The sequence below is a fragment of the Panthera leo genome, chromosome D1, assembly GCF_018350215.1.
Source record: "Panthera leo isolate Ple1 chromosome D1, P.leo_Ple1_pat1.1, whole genome shotgun sequence".
In the NCBI taxonomy this organism is placed as follows: Eukaryota; Metazoa; Chordata; class Mammalia; order Carnivora; family Felidae; genus Panthera; species Panthera leo.
This window is the reverse complement of record NC_056688.1, coordinates 48,410,585-48,431,762: the sequence shown is the minus strand read 5'-3', so window position 1 is coordinate 48,431,762 and position 21,178 is coordinate 48,410,585. Positions and strand designations below refer to the sequence as shown.

Sequence of the window (21,178 nt, the reverse complement as noted above, 5' to 3'; positions counted from 1 at the left end):
CATTTGGCTCCTGACTCCTTCTCCAAACTAATTTTTGGCCATGTTCCCATTAGCTCATTTCTTTCCAGCCAACCTGGACTTCCTTACATTCCTGAAACATGCTAAACTTATTTCTGCCTCAGTGACTGGCCTTGACATTCCCTTTTCCTGGAATGTACTTTGTTTAATCTTTAGATCACCACTTTCTCCTTTTATTCAGGTCTCAGCTCATCCTATCTCCTCAGAGAGGCATCCCCTGGTTACCCCCACTTGATACTGTTCCCTTCCCCAAACCTTGTCTATCACATTATTCTAGTTTTTCTTTAAAGTACTTACCAATAACTGAACTTAACTCATTTATCTATTTGTCTCTCATTTGATGCCCTAGAATGTACATTCCATGGGGACAAGAGACTTGTCTTGTTTGCTCATCACTGAAACTTTGTTGCTGATAACCATGTTTAACACATGGTAGAAGCTGATTATTCAATGAATGAATGAATGAACAAACAAATGAATGAATGCATGAAAAGGACAACTGGAATACATTTTAGGTACCATATCCCATAAGCTATTGTTCTATAATTTGGGGAGAAAGAGTAGAGGCAGACTCTAGCCTGATGGGCTCATAGGTATTTAGCCAATAAAAAAGTCAAACTGGTGAATATCAAAACTGGATTCATTCTCGAAAGTTTCTGGAGACAAGAAATCTTTCTTGAGATTTCATTTAGTTTATGTTTTTTTGAGCAATCAAATTATGTGAGGCAACATTATGTAGAGCCAATCAGAAAGACACCTGGGTATACTAAGATCAAGGCCAGGTGAAGTTGGTTTCTATCACTGGGAAATATATTGCTCATAGCTATAATTTAGAACCCTGGCTTTCGTAATGAAATTTATCACATTCATAACTTGGTAAATTAAGTCACCACTTCTTGAAAGAGCAGTTATACACTGCATTTCAAAGTTTTTTGGTTTTATTTTATTATCAATGATTTGCTTGTGTATCCTAATAATATCCAGCCAGATGGTAAAGGTCTGTGCTTTGCACCTCTTCTGGGTAACCAGGTTAACACTTGGCCCAGTAGAGGCAGAATCCTTGGTTGCAAGTAATGAACAAAGTGGACATTGCTCACAGGTGATCATTGATTGTTTGTAGTTTTCATAATTGTTACCTTCTTACCCCATTCAGAAACAACAACAACAACGAAAGTGAACACCAGCTTAGGGAAAAAGAGTAAGCACTAGTTTCGGCATTTGAAGACACAGGTTCTATATCTGATTCTAATACTCACAGTTATGGACATAGGGACAGCTAACTAATCATTCTGGGCTTGTGTTCCTTACCCATCAGAAGGAGGAAGATTAGACTTTAGATTCATTGATGGCTCTTCCAAGTCTGAAAGCCTATAATTCTCTGAGCCAAAAATACATCTCAGCATCACAGTGATAGCTTTCCAAATTAGGTTTACCAAAAATCTATGACCAGACATCTACATCACAATTAATACTGATTTATAGAAGACTCAACAGACTTTCTACTAAGAAAATTTTATCCAGGGCCTTTTTGTTTGTGCTTTCTCTAAATCAACAGAAAAACAAAATTTCCCAGTTTACTCGTGTTTCCATAAATAGTAAGAAATAATTTTGAAAAATCTAGCTAAGATAGTATGCATTTTTCTATTCAAAAATCCTTTAAAAAGTTCTTAACTATATCCAACTCTGCCCCCCTTCAAATGTAAATATGATTCAGGAAAACAGAAATGTTTCTTACGATAGAGTAAGATATCACAAGCATATGGAATAAAAAGCTGACAATTTGATGACTATTATTGATGATGATAATAATCACACATTTGTAATCAAAAACTTCAAAGAAATGTTTCCCTGTTAGCTTAAGTCCTATCATTAGAGATCAATTCTAGGAATTGATTTCTATTTTAGGAAAATTCAATGTAGGCCTCAAATAGAAGCTACCATAACACCTTAGGATCATAATAAATTTATCTAGTCCTTTAAAAACGACAACTTTCACACATATTATCACAAGTCCATTAGGAACGTATCTTTTCCCCCTAAATTTATAGATGAGAAAATCAAGACTCACAGAGATTAAATGTTCAAAGTCATCTAGGTGTTTAGTTGGTAGGAACGGGACCAGAAACCAGCCTCCTGACACAAGCCCAATCTTCTTTAACATTTCTCCACGGAAACTGAATGCATAGGATGGGATGTGGGGTGTGAGGCTGAGGCATTGGAACACAGACAGACCTGAATTCAAATTCTGATTCTGCTATTTGCTTGCTGTATGAAATGAGGCAATGACTTAAACTCCTTGAGCATTTTTGTTATTTATAAAAATGAAGAAAAAGAATATAATGTAAATAAGGGCAATAATACATATTAAAGGATTTTGTGTTAACAGTGCATGGTAGGGATCTTTTTGTTTTTACTACCTTATGTATTTTAAATTTTACAAGGAGGTTGCATACAACAGAAAGGGTAGGCATAGAAAGACAACTTAAAGGTAGGAACGATACTCTTTTCTGAGTCTTCTTTTTCAAGCTCTAACAGTTGCTTTATTTTATTCTATTTCACATTCTTCTATGAATCTGCATATACTACCCCCTGCCATGGATACCCTCCCTGATCCCTTGGTTTTCCAATCAAGGCCTACACAGTTTTTTCAAACTCAAACTCAGACTCAAACTCAAACTCAAACTCAAACTTATCTCCTCTTGAAAACTTTCTTTGATTCCATAGGCTTTTCCTTGGGCATTCATATAAAACTCAAATTCATTTACAAATCTTTACTAAGTAAAGCCTGTGGTGTTAGTAAACTCTGCTAGGGCAGCACCAAAGCACTTCCTAATGCTCTAGTTTTGTTTGTTATAGTAGTTCCCACACTTTGACATTTTACAGACCTTTTTCTTTTAAAAAATGAGAACTGATACAAGGTTGTGCACATTTCGTTTTCTAAGTAAGGAAATGGTAAAGTAATATCTGCCATTTACTACCACAAAAAATATGACATTTTGATACCAAGGCACATAATCTCAGAATTTAAATAAAAAATAATAAATTAGGCTTTATGGGCACTTTCACAAAGAGGGTCTGCATAATCAGGGAATAGGCATTGAGGGATCCACTGGTTTACCTCTATTTTTGTAACAATTTGAGATTTCTTGGAGATGCTGTTTTTTACTCAATTTTGCATTCCTAGTATAGTGCCTACTGTCTGGTAGGAAGTATCCTATAAATATTTATGAACAAGGCAATGAATTTGCCTTTGAGCAAATACCTCTGAGATCCATGGTAGTGTCTCTAGCACAGGCCCTTGTGAGAGGTCAAAGCAATGGGGAGAGCGGAGGAGGGTTATATGTGCATGTGTGTGTGTAAACTGATATAATTTACTTCACAAGTTTGCCAGGCACCAGTCATTTGGATGATTCTATGCAGAGTTATTAGTGAGATTGTCCTGCCAAGGAATAAAGGAAGAGATGGGACAAGAACTACAATACTGAGGCATAACAATATAGGAAGAGGTGGACTCTATTCCTATGATGCCATCAGTAAAAACATTCCATGCAGCATGTTAGGTAGGGTAAGAATTGTAACAAGTAGAGTTACTGTAAATAGACAATATTCATTTAATATTCATGATGTGTCAGGCCTTGTTATAAGTTCTTTGCATGCATTAAGTGATTAAATCATTACCACAGTCTGTTGAGAAAAATTTGATTACTATTCCCATTATACAGATGAAGATACAGGCTTTCAGTGGTTGAATAATTTTCTGGCAGTCACATAGTTCAACAGTGGTAGATATGGGTCTCAACTCTGATCTAGTTGCCTTTAGAACTTACCGAAACTCTTGGGTTCCTTTAGAGCTACATGTTTCTATGATGAACAGTTTTATTCAAATTGGTTTTCATTTTCAAAATAAGGAGGAAATTAAAATATTTCTTCCTGGTCAGGATTTTGTAGCTGGCAGGGCACTCAGTTTTTCTACCTAAAAGCTGTGTGACTATATAAGGAAGTTCTTTAACATCTATAAACTACAACTTCTACATCTATAAAATGAGGGTGAAAGACCTTCTCTCTGTGTTTTGGGGAGAATTAAATGAGTAGCGTATGTAAAACAGCTAGCAAAGGGCCTGGATTATGAAGGGGATTTAATCAATTTTAATTCCGTATGGGGCCTCGCAAGATAAAACGACATTTTCAAATTAAAATCATATCAAATATTAGTGATAGAATGAAAGCAAATAGATCATTGCTCTGGTGAATAAAGGTGCCTATATTTACACAATTCTTTAGAGAGCCATGAGGATTATCTTTGCTGCAGCCCTCATTTTAATTAAGAGCACAGAGATTAGATGTTTCAGCATAGGAAGAAGTTTATATTTGATTTATACCACAGATGCACATTTGCATCATCTAAACATTCCATTCCTTGGCTAAAGATGTAACAAGCTACTTCAGCAAACCTGAAATTGCAAAATAAATGGAAAATGCTTAATCATTTAAAAAGAAATAGCAAAGGAATGAAAAGATCCAAGCATGCACGGGTACCGGTGAGGAAAGTTAAGCAGCAGGAAGTCTCTATTTTTTTAAAGGCTGATAAATGGCTTCATTAGACAGGCAGGATATTAAACCAAAAGGGCAAAAGGGTCCGTCTCTGTCATTTTTATACACAAATACTTTCAGAAAAAAAGTGTGTACATATTTATATGTAATCTCATTTTGGGTAAAAGTATCATTCAGTGAGAAAAGCAAGTTGCAGAGCAATTTCTAAAATACGAATTTACTTTATAAAAACAATGTCAAGCCCCATCTATATCTGACTGTGAATTTGTATAGGATTTTATGAATGTGCAGAAGGTATGAAAGGTTCAGGCCAGGATGTTACATTGGGAACCTCAAGATGGTTGCTGTGGCAGGAATTTGGGAGAGAGTTTTTTTCTTGAACATTTTTGCATTACTTTACCAAATGCAATGAGCATATATTACTTCAGAATAAAAACATTTAAAGATAAAAAAATGTACATTTATTACTATTTACCCACTTATTCATTTGGTGACCTATTAATTATCTAATATTTATTGAATCCTTAAAGACAATTAAATCAACCAAGTTGGTCTACTCTGTGAACTGTCACACCCAACTTTTTCAGAGGCATGCTGCCTAAACTTAGTTTTATCCCATGGCATTAGCGATGCCTAACAGCATTGCTGATAGCTCTGAGAGCTCTTATGCTTTAGGGACTTGCGGGTGACTTTGCTCCTTTTCTTTCTATGTGTGGCTATTGCACTAAAGGAAAGGTTGACCCTCTTTCCAATTCCACTGAAATGTGAGTATCCAGTGGCATCAAAAACATGGAACTTAGAGTTAAAAGACCAAGTTTCCTTTTTATTTTGAACTGCAACAACACCTTTTCTCAAGTAACAATACTTATCTTACAAAATGGCTGTCAAGCTGAAATGACATCATGTGTGAGAGTGTTAATAAATTGCAAAGTGATGAATAAGTGTATATAACTAATTCTCACAAAGAACTAGTGATTTCTGATTCCTATTGGAGGACAATGTCAAATGTTTACAAGAATTTGCAGATTTCCACTGGAGACAAATCTATAAGAAGGCTGAATAGTGCTCAGAAAATTTACTTAGCCCCCAAAGCTATGGCTGACATATTAGGCAAATGCAGTTTTCTTTCTGGTAATGATCACAAACCCAATTAACCAATAAGCATATCTGACCTGGTGTAATCATCTTCAACAAGCATGTGCTTTGGAATCGGTGAGTACCTTCCTGGAGAGATGGGCGGCAGGGAAGTTTTATATTCTAAAGTTCCATTGTTGCCAGAAAGTAGATGGTTTTCCATCGGTGGAGAATAAGCTAAGGGGTGAAAAAAATAAAAGAGAAAAAACCTGTTATGTGGGTGATTCAATGTGTCATGCTACAGTTCTGCCAAAAATAGGAAAATTTTGCTACATGCAGAGGATTTTCTTGTCTCCCAAGAGGGAGGAGTTACTGTTTGTTTGCATTTAATATGCACAAGCCCATGGTGACCTTTAAGACTGGAAAGATGTAATAACATTCATTTCTATAAACCCAGTTTGTATAATTTTAGATGAAGAGAAGAATTGCAGGAGAGAGCCAGAACACACATTTTCATAAGGATGATTAATTTTCTATTGAAATAAAAATGTTAGCTTTCTAATTGCAGAGCATTCTTTTCACATAATTAATACCCAATCATCAAATCTAGAAGGCTCCTTGGAGGAAGTTCTTGCATAAGACCTTAATTCTCAGATATGCTGTGCTCCCATCCCAGAAAAGCTAAGAACTCTGGCCTTTATTTTCTATTCCTCCACAGTAATTCATTTCCCTTCTGAATGACTGAAAACCCCTTCTGGGTGGGTCTTTTGCCTCCCATTCCTCTCTAGAAATCCCTTTTATACATTTAGAAACACAGCTCTGATAATGTTTAAGTACTCTCCATTGCCACTATTGTATTAAATATAAATGCTTGATTTGTCAGTCTTACAAGATTGATCCATTTTAATATCCCACTTATATCCTACAGTTCTCAAACAAAGGCTAGTTTTTACAACATATGTACTTTTATCAGTAATCCACAATTTCTGTCTCCTAACACATCTCTGATTTTGAAATTTAATCCATTCTTTAAGATACAATTTAAATGCCACCCTTTGCATAAAGCATTTTATGATCCTTCCAAAGACAGGTGATATCCTCTTCCTTTGAGGACCCAAAGTCATTTATTTTTACCATTCATATGGCATGTACATCCCTCTTATATTGCCAAATATTTCTACTCTTCATATGTTTGAATTAGCCATCCTTCCAATGAAGGCCATGATTGCATCTCCTTTGTATCCCACATATTACATTGTAAGGTGTCTTACACTATTAAAGTTACTCAATATATTTATTTTTTTAAATTGAATAGCAAAGTTTTGTTTTATCGCTTTCACCTCTTTCACATTGACCTTACATTCCCTTCATGAAGCAGCTCAAAGTCTCAAAGCTGAGTTTTCTAAATTCATCCAGTTTGAAAACCTTTGAAAGTTAAAATTCTTTCATATCCTAAGGTAAGGCTGATCTCAGTTTACTGCATGCTTGAGAAAAAGACATATTTGGGGGGTAAGTCATTTTCAAATCATCATTAAGAAAAGCAACAGTTAACATAATGGGCAGGTAACAAAATTATTCAGCCTTTAAATTTCTCTCAAGAGAAACATATAAATCTAAGAGAGGTTAAATGAGTTGCTAAGACCATAGTACTAATTAATGCCAGGTCCTGAAGATATTCCGTGTTTCCAAATCTCACGACTGGTTTCTCAACATTCCAGAATGAGCAAGCTTACTGATGTTGATAAAACTGTTCTTAAACTCACATCAAAAAAATAAATTGCTTCTAAATCTAGTCTCCAAAGACAGAACCTTAGATAAGGTTCTAACTGACACATTTTAAGAAGTGAAGAAAACTTGGGGCTTATGTAGCAGTGGACTTTATTAGGATTCAACGCAGCATCTCATAGTGAGTTGTTGCCCTAGAAAACCCCACCCACAATCCATCTCTACTGCCAGAGTGACTAAGAGTTTTCCCTGGCTTCCCTGCCAATGTAATATATTCAGGTAAAGGTAAGAGCCATGATGATGTTGACAGAGGGTCATAATTCCACCATTCAAGTGCAAGATTCTCTCCCCAGGAAGGAGCACAATGCTATCTCGTGTCTATTTTGCCAGTCTCTCTTTCCTGCTTTGCTACTTTATAGATTTCAACTAGGAAGGGGGAATACTATGGCCTGAGAGCTATCATGCTTTAGGGCCTTGAGAAATAACCTTTAAAAATGTGTTGTTACTATTGTTATCACACTGTCCACCACATATACCATAAGCCTTTCTTAAATGGTGGGCTTCCTAACCCACTAGGGAGTCCTACCTTCAAAACACTAGTTAAGGCCTTGTAAGGCAACCCAGGGAGTAAAACACAGCATCCCTCAGAACTATTTCCACAAGCTAAACAAGAGTGAAGATGCAAGCAGAGGAATTTGCCAAGTTTTACAGAATTTTAATTTTATAAACTTGGCAAAGGTGACAGTGAGTGTGGTGCTTACAGTGAGTAATGTCAGGTGGACCATAAGGATCGGTCATATAAATGGTGGTGGGTTTGCCAACTTTTAGATAAACGACATCAGATGTGTTCTTCAATATTGCTACCGCCTCTTCATGAGTCACTTCTTCTAAACTGTAGTTGTTCACCTGAAAGGAAAATAATATTCAATAGTAGAGTCAAACCTATGCAGGTGAAAAGAAATAGGCAAAAAGATACGTAGAGTTATGACCTTATTTAAAGATTAAATTGCAATCATTATAAGACAGTATCTACATTAAACTTTGATAGAAAAGATGGATTAGCGGCATTAGCCAAAGCAGATAAGGTACATTTGTTGATGTCAAAAAAAAAAAAAAAAAAACGAAGTTGCTTCTGTCTTTTTCTATGAGAAAGGAATGTATCATAATGGAAATAAGAATACTATATATAGAGAAAAGAAAAGAGGAGTCAAATGTCTCTCTTCTTATGCTATAGTTTTTCCAATTACAAAAGTAATACATCTTATTGAACTAAAAAAAAAAAGTAACAATTAACCAAAGTCTCCTTATTTGGGGTATGTTTCTTTAAACAATTGTGACCATATTGTACATATTGTTTTGGAACCTGCTTTTTAAATATAGACTGACCATTGGTCCATATTATAGATGTACCTCCACAACATGACTTTGTTTTCTATACAGCATTGTGTTGTATAGCGGTAACATAATGCTTTAACCAATCTTACTAAAACATGTTCAGTTTGCTTCTAATCTTTTTCTACTATAAGTAATGTTGCAGTAAAACTTTTTTTTTCTATTTTTGTGCACAACATTGATGATTTATTCAGGATAAATCATACAAGTGGAATTGTTGGACCAAACTGTAATATTCATATAGTTTCATTACATTATATAATATTATATTAACATAACATTCATTACAGTGGATCTCTGCAGCACTTCTCTTAAATGGTGTAAAAATATTTATGAAATATTTTAAATACCTAGTATTTAAATATCTTATTTGGCTACTATTTTTTAACCAAGAGATTAGTTAATTTCTGCTGAAATGATGCAGATTAAAATAAAAATGCCAAAGAACATTAGATTGGATCCCTTACATATTCTCTGTACTATTTAATTAGCATGTTAGTCATAGAATGCCTTACAATATTGCATTTGTTTTCTTTTTGCCTTATGTTGTCATATAAATTAAATGTGCCAATTAATTCTTTTTTTTTTAAATTTAAATCCAAGTTAGTTAACATGTAGTGTAATAACGATTTCGGGAATAGAATTTAGTGATTCATCATTTACATATAACACTCAGTGCTCATCCCAACAAGGGTTGTCCTTAATGCCCCTTCCCCATTTATCCAATCCCTCCAACCAACACCCCTCCAGCAACTTTCAGTTTGTTCTCTATATTTAAGAGTCTTTTCTGGTTTATCTCCCTCTCTGTTTTTATATTATTTTCACTTCCTTTCCCTTGTTTCATCTGTTTTGTATCTTAAATTCCGCATATGAGTAAAATCATATGACATTTGTCTTTCTCTGACTGGTTATATCACTTAGCCTCTAGTTCTATCCATGTTGTTGTAAATTCTATATGCCAATAAATTCTGGGTGGTGTAGCCCATCAGGGACCCCAGGACTGGAGGGAACTGAACTTGATTGATGTGTATAAATACTGACCATGAATTCTTCATTAAGCTATAAGCTTTTTCACTGGTTCCTATAGTTCTCTTCTAGACAAATGACATTCTCTTAAATCCTTTTGTATTTCTACTTGTCTAGCCCTTTTTCATCCATTGGTCAAATGCATACCTATAATATGTCAGTCATGGTTCTACACATTAGAGATGTAGTAATGAATATTAAGAATGAAAATCCTAATCATAGCACTTATATACTCTGTATTAAACATGAGGCACTATTCCAAATTATTTACACGTATGAATACAATCAAACCTCACAACAACCTGTGCGGTAGCTATTATAATTTCTTTTCATTTTACAGATTAAAAAAGCATGTATCCAAGAGGTTAAGAAACTTGGGCCAAAGCCATTGATCTAATGACCAATTAGATCATGGTAGATAGTGGTAGAAGCAGATTAAAAGCCAAGCAGTTTGGATCCAGAGGCCAGGCTTTTAACAACTCATCGCTATTACTCTCTCAGATAGATAAGGTCCCCAGCTACCTAGAATCTCATATTCTAGTAAGACACAGTTCAAACTTCAAGCATGTTTACTGAGAATGACTTTGCATGTAGACTCTTAGACCACCAGAGAAGTCTTTACGCCAGAAGGCAGAAGTTGAGCAAAGAGTGGAGGTGAGAAGTGGGGATAATAGTGGTTTACAATAGTGGGATTTTAGACTCACTATTTGGTGACTATAAAGAGTTGGAACATTTACACAGATTTTAGTCATGGAACAGGTGGTATGATCCTGGCAACAGAACACAGTGGTTAAGAGCATATGCATCTGAGTCATGCAGACCAGGATCTGAGACCTGGTCCTGGCTTTTACTGGCTGTGTGACTTTGGACAAGTTACTTAACCTTCTTAGCCTTAGTTTTTGACATCTATAAAATAGGTATGATCATAACTGTTGCCTCAAAGGGTTATTTATTTAAATGTATTGACCTATGTAAAATGGTAGGAACATTAAAATGCTTATTAATGTTAGCTATTATTTCTATTACTATTACTATTGTCATCATACATCTCCCTTCTCAGGAAACAGGAACTCTTGGTTGAAATTTTTGCTGAGCATTTTCCTGTAAACATCTGTGAGCTGATGAGTTTAATTAGGGGACTGTTGATGAGGCCTCTGTGTGGTCTTTTTAAAAATTCAGAATAGTACAGGATCTGGACCAAAAAGTGCTCTTTTGTGCTGAAGTCTTCAAAATGTTTTTCATGAAAGTGGGTTTATTTGGGTTAATTATGTGTGTGCATTATCCTATGAACTCTCAAGATAAAGGGCCTACAGCTGGAGCTGATTGTACTCAGAGAAGGGACATTATACTGATTGGCTAGTTGCTCCTGTCATTGTTTTTTATTGTCTTTTTTCTTTTGCATCAAGTATCTGCTTATAATGGTGAACACTGAACAACTGGCCTGATTTCAGAAAAAAAAATATGTGCATTTGAATGCAGTGTTTCTGTGGGTACACTAGACAGAAAGGGACATGTGTACAGCCTGGCTGTATGTATGCAACAGGACAAGGACTGAGACCAAGCAGAGAGGCTGGAGGTGAGAGGACTCACTTCCTCTAAAAGAAAAGGGAGGACTCAATATGAGCACGATGCAGAGAAAAAGGAGGGCAAACTAGCTAAAGAAAGAGGTGACAAAAAACTTGCAAGAGAGCATGGCCAGTGTTGCAGGAATCAAACATAGGTATGTGATGGTACAAAGGGAGGAGGTGTGGGGCAGGAGAGGGGTCACAAAGAGGAATGGGCAATGTACAGACAGTAAGATGCTGACTTTTCCATATTTATTCAGGAATACCAGCATGTTGTTCCTAGGAGGAAGTAAGAGGTGGATCCACACATTATCATAAACAAAGTACAAGGAAATGTGGGAACTCTAGAAACACTGTAAAAAAAAATCACAAACTCCAAAGTTCACTTTTGAAAAAGGGAACAAAATTGCTGGTCATTAGATAAGAGAGACATCGCAAGAAGCAATGAGTAATGGATTTAATTGTTGAATCACTATATTGTACATCTGAAACCAATGCTGTATGTTAACTATACTGGAATTAAAATAAAAACAACTTAATAAAATTAAAAAGATAAAGACTAAATTTAAAAAGGAGACTAATCTAATGTGCTAATGTCAACAATATGAAAATAAATATGCATAAAGACTAAATTCTCTGTAGTACATTGCAATTCACTGCTATAATAAAATTTATTTTAAAAATAGTACTATGAATAAATAGGAAACAATAATAGCTATCTTTGGAAAATATTTTCTTATTTTTTCATCTTTTCAGTAAGATCATGCATTAGTTTTGGTTAGAATCAAATTAACTCTATACTTATTTATTTATTTATTCATGTTTTTATTTTATTTTTGAGAAATAGACAGAGTGTGAGTAGGGGAGGGGCAGAGAGAGAGAAGGCTCCAGGCTCCAAGCTGCCAGCACAGAGCCTGATGTGGGGCTCAAACTCATTAACCGCGAGATGATGCCCTGAGCTGAAGTCGAACTCTTAACCTACTGAGCCACCCATGCGCCCCAAATTAACTCTATATTTTCAGTGAACAACAAAAAAAGCTTCAAATAAGAACAGAAACAAAGTGCAGTGGTTTCATTATGAAGCACACATAACAAGATCTCATGAGTGTTAAAACAAATTGGAATAGAAAAGAAGGAAGTTTCTCATGCCCAGTGAATTGAAATGACTTAATTTAAGAATAGCCATATTTTAAACCTAGAGGTTTCTAGAAATGAAGGTAATTTGGCATAATGAGAGTGAATTTTAAATGTAGCATAACATCTAGTTTTAATCCCTAGATTCATGAATTTTGGTCAGTTAACACATTTATTGAGCCTTCATTTTCTTATATGCAAAATGGGGATAATACTAATTCATTTGTTGATTTACTTGCATTTGGAGAAAGAAGGGATACTATGATTGGGAAAATACACTGTGTAAAATAAAGCAGTATACAATCATCAAACATCACAATCATACACAGTGCTTTTGCTAACCCTGCTGCTGAAAATAGTTTCTTCGTGTTCAGGGCTCCTTGTGTGAAAATCATCACCCCCTACCTTCTACAACACTTACTTTTGCAATGCCTCTTCCCTGCTTAAGACTAATCTTCTCAAGGGCAATGATTAGCTTGTTCTTCTTCTTCTTATTATTTGTTACACAATGTGACAGCAGTTTCAGGTGTACAACATAGTGATTCAACAGGTTTCTACACTATGCTTTGCTCACCACAAGTGTAGCTACCATCTGTCACCATGCAACACACTTACTGCAACACAATTACAGTATCATTGACTATATTCTCTATGGTATACCTTTTATTCCCCTAACTTATTCACTCCATAATGGAAGCCTGTATCTCCCACTTTCCTTCACAGATTTTGCTTATCCCCCATCTCTCTAATTAGAGTGTTTTTGTCTTTGTACTCCCCAACTGATGCACTATAAATAATGGGCACTTAATAAATGTTGAAACAATTAGCTTAGTTAAAAATAACAATGTGGTATTCGAAAGGAAGAGCTATCACAATTGCCTATTTTATAGGAAGAATGAAGCATTCATATTAAGTTTTATTTATTTATTTTTGAAGGAGGCTCTATGCCTAGCATGGAGCCCAAGTCAGGACCTGCACCGACAACCCTGAGGTCAAGACCCGAGCTGAGAACAAGAGTCAGACACTTAACTGACCCCAGGCACCCCAAGTTTCTATTTTACATTTGTGTTGAGTCAGAGAGGAAAGGGTAAGAAAAGAAGGTCATTCAACAAACAGCACATATTTATGGGCCACTCACTCTGTGGCAGGTATGAGACATAAGGATGAAAGCCGGTACAGAATGTGAACACTGGGTCACATCACATTATAAGGGACACAAGCTCCAGCAGTGTTCATTTCTTCTTCCTCCATAATTGTTGATGCATTTCTTAACTTTTTATTCCATATATAGACAGAACAAGCAACAATGATGTTTTGACTGACTCTAGCTTCCTCTACAGCAGTAGTCACCAAAATGAACAGTATGATATGAACCCCAAGGCAACCCACTGGATACATGAAGAAGTATCTGAACTTCTATTAATATTTATCACACTGATTTTCATCTTTCTATTTTTATGTACATTTTAAAAATGTGCATCATGTATTAGCAGTGTGATATATGTGTGCAATTTAAAGTAGAGAAATATACATATATTAGAGGCAACTTTTTGTGTTTTACTGATGGAATGTGCTATTAAAATAATTTTAAAACTATTGCTCTGTAGTAGGTACCAATATATGTTACCTAGAGAGCAAATTCTATAAACAGTTATTAAACAAATATAAGCAAAATAAATAAAAAATAATATAATGGCTTTAATACTTAAGTAAAATAGGTCACTACATTTGCAGTGAATTGTTACTTTATTACATTTGAGAAAAGTTAGAACACAGTCCAAGAAATAATTCTCCAGATTGTTTCTCCTGGTGTTTCAGAAAGTACCCTAACTGCAGAGGACAAAATTTGAAGTGTGAACTATTTCTAAATGCCTTTTAGTCCATTGTTGGAAAATTCTAAATGATGCTGTACCTACCAGCTTGACAGAATGAGGGTTACCACCAAAGTCACCCTCGGGAGAAGCACTGGAACAGCAGCAGAGCAGGCTAGAATGTGAAGAGGATCAAGGAAGGACTGTGGTTCTTAACCTGGCTACACCCTGGAATCCCTGGGAAAACTTAAAAAAAAAAAATGAAGTACAGCACCTACTTCGGAGATTCTGATTTGATTATGCAGGGTTGACTGAGGCCTGGGCCTCCATAGTGATCTTAGCATGAGATTCAAATATGAAAGCAAGATTAAAAACCAGAAGGGCTGACTAAACTTGTGGAAGGAATGTGGCTTTGGGACATTGAAATCTAGGTCTGAATCTGATTTCCAAATTTATTAGTTATGTCATATTGGGAATCCCTTTGTCATTTCTGAGCTCTAACTTTCTCTTCTGGAAAATAAGAATAACAGAAATGACTGCCCTATCCATCTCTTAGGTGTTAGAGGGAGGGCTGTGTGGGTGCTGCAGGTGAAAGGCTCTTTCATGTGCCAGTGGCAGGAAAGAGTGAGCGCTCCAATCTTGAGTTCTGCTCAGGTAATGATCCTAGGATCACAGGATTAAGCCCTACCTCAGACTCTGAACTGAGCATGGACCCTGCTTGGGATTCTCTCTCTCTCTCTCTCTCTCTCTCTCTCTCTCTCTCTCTCTGTCTCCCTTTGCCCATTTCCCCCATTAGTGATCTCTCTCTCTAAAAAAATAAATAAATACAAATTCTACATATTTGCATTGTCTTCGAGATGATTTTCTTATTAATATTTGGGTGAAACTAGGCGATTTTGTGAATCATCAAAAAGAATAATGTAAATCGTTCAGAAAATTGTATTGTTTCCCCTCACATTCTCTAAATTCACCTCAATGTCCTCAAATAGGATATTAATTTTGAAATAAGAATACGATCTGCTCACACACAGCACATCCAGAGGATATTCTATTGAACACTACTAGTTCTAAGTGTTCCATGAACTTCACTTTAAGGAAAGGGTTCCTTAATAAAATAGGTTGGAATAGTGTTCAAGTTAAGTTAGTTCCTTGACTATAGGACTTCACCAACCTTTCAATGTACTTAAGTTCATTGAGAATATGTAAAAGAGGTGAGATAAAGGTTGTAGAATTCCCCAAACTTATGTGACCACTGATCCTTTTTGTGGGACACGGTAATGAGATCAATATTTAAAAGACATTAGGAAACACTGATCCAAGGCACTGTTGCCATGGTATAGAGGCCAAAACAGAAGAGCAAAGATGTACATGACTTGTCCAAGGTCAACTGGGTCAGTTAATTCTAGCTGCCTGGGACTTGAATTCAGTTATCCTGTCTCTGAGTCCACTGTCTTTCCACTTGACTTCAGTGCCTCTGTTACCTTCTCCTTGTCTACAGCTTCCCTTTAAGGAAAGAAAACATAGACTTATTTTCTGCAAATAAAGTAAAAGTTCTCTGACAACTTTTTTTCTTTGTATGTCAAGCAAAGGTTATGGAAACAAGTGACTAAGACTATACATAAAGTTTCAATCACTGTGTGATGAGGGTTTTGACAATTAACAGCTCACGTTATACCTGTAAAGAAGAGTCAGATGACCCTGGATTTGAAGTTTCTGGTATCGTGTAGAAAAACAATGAAGATGATCACATTTCTGTAATAAATGTGGCCCTATGCATCATATTGATAGAGCTTAATAAAAACCAGTGTGCATAAATATGTGAATGAATTTAAAAATTATCAATACTGTCAATCTCTGACCATCCGTTCCAAGAAATCAAGGCCAACAGCTAATCTACTTAGTCTACAATTACAACACTAAACTACAGGTACAATCCGTAAAAATCAGATGTCATTGTCATTTGACAAAATAAAAAACAAAATCTAGTGAATGATAATAAGGGCCAAGCAGCAAGGGAATTTAAAAAATATATTATTTTGATAAAGGGAACATATACTATTCTGGGTGTCCCATGAAACATCAGAGGCCTGACATTAAAAAAAGTCATTTTACTTGGGTACTTGGGTGCTTGGGTGGCTCAGTCCGTTAAGCATGTGGCTTTGCTCAGGTCATGATCTCACAGTTTGTGAGTTTGGCCCCCCTTCAGGTGAGCTTGAGCCCCACTTTGGGTGAGCCCCACTTCTCTTTCTCCCCCTCTTCTCTCTGTCTCTTCCTCACTTGCACTCAAAAAATAAAAAGTCATCTTACTTGAAACACTAAAAGTCTTATTGCAAAGGTGATAAGCAGGGTAATTTTTTCTTTATAGTAGAATAAATGTAAAGGTCAGATGTGACAGGGGCGCCTGGGTGGCTCAGGAGACCAACTTTGGCTCAGGTCATGATCTTGCGATTCCTGGGTTCAAACCCCATGTCAAGCTCTGGGCTGATAGCTCAGAGCCTGAAGCCTCCTTCTGGTTCTGTGTCTCCCTCTCTTTCTGCCCCTCCCCCGCTTACACTCTGTCTCTCTCACAAAAATAAATGAACATTAAGAAAATAATTAAAAACAAAGGTCAGATGCTACAATATTGTCTGTGGTTTTCAAAGTGGGGCGATAACATTCTGAGGAATTAAAAGTTTTGTAAAAGGGTAATCTATTTATTGAAGATAAATGGATATGTGGTAAAATTTAGTGCAAGAGTGAGAGAAACGTAAAATTTAGTGCAAGAGTGAGAGAAACTGTGTAAAGCATCTTAAAAGACTGAGTGGGGGAGAAGTGGCAAGACCTAACTTTTCAAACAAATGCAGAAGAGGAATTCGTCTTTACCTTTCTGTCTCCGAGGGACAGAGCTATGAATAAAACAAGAAATGCACAGAGAAATGTATTTTGATACAATTTTAAGAAAAGAAAATCTAATGATGGCTGGTATTTAATGGATAGCTTCCAAAAAGCATTAAGTTCTCAACTCTTCATCTGTTCTAGCAGAGGTGAGGGACTACTTCGCATCTCCATTTTGTAGCTTCTGATGTACCAAATGAGTTGGAATAAGATAACATCTAAGACAAACACTTTTCAATTCTGACATATATGAAGTACTTAAGGGGAAAAAAAGTACCCACCATTGATGGTATGAGGAAATTCATGGAATTTCACTTTAGACCAGTTTGCTTACAGAACTATGAATGAATAACATACAGGGGAAGTTTTCCTAAGAGGCGAGAGGAGGGAGTGGTGCAAATTGCTTTACAAAGAATATCTTTTAGAGAAAAATATACAGAGTGTGGTACAGCTGGTAAATCTTGGAATCCAAATTATGTGCACCTCCTTTGGGGGAGGAGAGTGGAAAAGGACAAAGGTAATGATGATACGAATGTAGATAATAAAGAGAAAAGGTGGTGGAAAGGATTGACAGAAGGAGAGCATTAATAAATATTTTTGGGTTGAAGCCAGATAATTGGTCCTTTGGGAGCACTTCTGGGATTTTTTTTATTCTTTTCCTCAGCATTATTTTTCTTTCAGAATATTATAAAATGAATCATTTTCTTTCATTTCTAGGTTCCGTTTTGCAGTTGCCTTGGAAGTACTAATTATGTTTTCCTTACATAAGAGAGGAGAGGCCTATTATTGTTGAAAGTTCATTTTTGTAAAAAAATATGCTTTAAAACTCAAAATAGTTAAAGATTATGTCTCAGCTTTTTTTGAAATCATTACATGTACGATGAATATCAAGAAAATGGTAATGGAAAAATAGCATGGTGCCTGGAAAATCCTTTATCAGAATTATTTAGACTTTGAGGGTTTTTTTGTTTTTTAAGAATTTTAAAGTAAAGCTAGACATTTAAACAGAACTTCAGGAAATCAGCACATAGCATCTAGCATGATATTATCATAGCAGCAGCTGAAGAAATACCAAAAGAGTTGTCTACAACCAAACTCTTACAGAATAATGAGTCTAAGGTCAAATGTGTCATTAATGAGTCATTAATTTAGAATGAAACGGTTCTCTCCATTTCTCAAAGTTAGTGCTGTATAAAAGATGGATATCGTGGCTTATTTTATTCATGAGTCAATAAACAATAAAGTTCATATTCTTGAGAGAAGTTGTTAGGTCTTATACCTTGAAAATACTTTTCTGGTTCAGAAGATATAACATCATAAAAAATAACTTTTACATTAAAGGCAAAAACAAAAACAAGAATAAAACAAAACAAAACAAAAAAAAACAACTAACAACCAGCAAACCAAAAAATGCAGAATGTCTCAAGAATAAAAATAGTAGTTCTACTGTACAGCATAGTGGCTACTGCTAAACAATAATGTATTCCATACTTAAAATTTACCAAGAGGGTAGATCTTACATTAATTGTTCTCACCACATACAAGCACAAAAGAATAATAGTAGGAGTGAAAAAAAGCTTTGAGAAATGGTGAATACAATATGGCCTTGATAATGATGATGGTTTCTTGGGTATATAATTAACACCCAAATTCATGGACCTGTATACAGTAAGTATGTAAAGCTTTTTATATGTCAACCATACAACAACAGCAACAAAAAGGTTTAAAAAAAAGAAAATGATAGCGACCAGGTGGTAAAGAAGCCAAAACTCCTAGTTGCAACTTTGAAGTCATTAATGCCACATTTTTCGCCCATCCACTTTGCCCATACATTTTCTCCTTCCTATGTTCCTTCCTATGTAGTGGTTATTGCCTGGGACGTGGTAAAGTATTCAACATATTACTTGTTAAATAAAGGAATTAATGAATGACTGAATGAAAGATAAAAAAAGGAAGGAAAGAATTGACTGACAAATTCTAGAAAACAAATCACAGCCCATGCTTGGTGGTGACAAGCCAGAGTGCCTGGATTTGAAATCCAGTTCTGTCCATTGTTAACTATATGACCATGGACAAGTTAATAAACATCTCCATACCTCAGTTCCTTTTTGTTTATATAGAATAGGTTGCTGTGATAAACATATATTATAAAAAATGACTTTTAAGGACATGGAACATGCCAAATAAATACTAGTTATCAAGATTATTATAAAGGTCTTATTCAGAAAATTCAACACCAAGGTCACTGACAACTATGAAACTAGACAAATGGGGCTAAAGACAAGCTGTCTAAAGCCCAGGGAAGTGGGCATAATGCACTGTGAGGTTCAACCTCCAAAACTTGCACATCACAGAAACCGCAGTTCTGTCAAGAATATAGGTTGATCTTTTCCAAATGTGTGTTGGAGATAATGGCTCCTTGCAGAGATTAGAGGCTATGTTTTACAAGGGCAGACATATGACTAGAAATGAGTATACTTATCTTACTTGAGAGCTCTCTTCTATTAATTTTCTGTATTTGATGATTATCTTGTAGATTTTGTATAAAACAGTAAATGGAGATAAAGAAGTTTTATTAAGTGCAATCCCAAATTTTTACTGCTTATATGCTGCCTTAATTTTGCTTTAATTTATCATATAACTCCATGACTTAGAAAGGGCAGCCATGTGTTAGTGTCAGTCATTGCTCAAGGCTCCTGAAGCATGTAGACAGCTGGCAAATAAAATAGCTGTAAAAATTCTGTCTGAGGGGAGAGGAGGAAGGGATCCATTTACACATGTGACAGAAGTCATATATTTTAACTTTATTTTTTATTTTTTAAAATTTACATCCAAATTAGTTAGTATATAGTGAAGCAATGATTTCAGGAGTAGATTCCTTAATGCCCCTTACCCATTTAGTCCATCCCCCCTCCCACAATCCCTCCAGCAACCCTCAGTTTGTTTTCCATATTTATGAGTTTCTTTTGTTTTGTCCCCTCCCTATTTTTATATTATTTTTGTTTCCCTTCCCTTATGTTCATCTGTTTTGTCTCTTAAAGTCCTCATATGAGACACAGAAATCATATAATGAATTGTGGGAAATCGGGGACTGTATATACTGTCTACACTGTTGAATAAGGGACCACAGGGAGACACTGAAATGTACCTATCAATAAACCAGATAGTGGAGTCCTCTTTGTTATGTAAAGCCCACCTCTCCAGCAGTTTGAATATAACACTCTCTGGCTAATGGGTTACATTGGAAAAAAAAAAAACCAAAACATAATCTCTGTGTCTTGCTGTATCTACAAAAACTAGTGAAAATTCAGATTTGTTTTTAAAATGTCAATAAAGCAGATACAATTGAAATTTCCCACCACAAAATCTGCTCTCCCTTCTGTCCTATTTCTGCCAGCAATCACTGTTATGAATTAAATGTGGCCGTTCTCCCGAATTCATATGTTGAAGTTCTAACCCCCAATATAACTATACTTGGAGATAGAGTCTTTAGACAGTAATTAAGGTTATTAATTAAATGAGGTAAGGGTGTAGTCCTAATCCGATAGGACTGGGGGCCTCGTAAGAAGAGAAAGAGAGATCTCTCTCTCAGCGTAAGCACAGAGAAAGGCCATCTGAGGATGCAACAAGAAGATGGTTGTCTGCAAGCAGGAAGAGAGATCTCACCAGGACCTGAATGGGTCAGAACCTTGACCTTGAACTTCCCAGCTTCCAGAACTCTGAGTAAAATAAATTTTTCATTGTGGAAGTCACCTTGTCTATGGTATTTTGTTATGACAGCCTGAACTAACACAGTCACACATTGGGAAACAAGAGCTTTATAAATACACACATAGTTTTGCATGAGTCACACTTACCATTAGCAGTCTATCTCCCACTTGCAACCTTCCATCTTTCTGTGCAGCTCCCCCATCTATAATTTTGGTTACATAAATGCTGTTGTCTCCGGGAATGTGTTGGTTCCCCACACCTCCTGCAATACTGAAGCCTAAACCTATGGGAAAGAAA

The 21,178-nt window shown here is 35.8% G+C and overlaps 1 protein-coding gene across 3 annotated transcripts in view; it reads right to left on the bottom strand.

The window, feature by feature from the left end:
- The window catches only part of LOC122201112 (disks large homolog 2-like), a 1,368,059-nt gene that overhangs the window by 471,740 nt on the left and 875,141 nt on the right, over positions 1–21,178 (bottom strand). For all 3 annotated transcript variants that reach the window (XM_042907026.1, XM_042907024.1, XM_042907025.1), the window contains 3 exons: positions 21,028–21,164; positions 8,130–8,274; positions 5,742–5,880 (listed from right to left, as the gene is read on the bottom strand). In XM_042907026.1, coding sequence (XP_042762960.1) covers positions 5,742–5,880; positions 8,130–8,274; positions 21,028–21,164 — 421 coding nt within the window. The remainder of the gene's footprint in view (positions 1–5,741; positions 5,881–8,129; positions 8,275–21,027; positions 21,165–21,178) is intronic.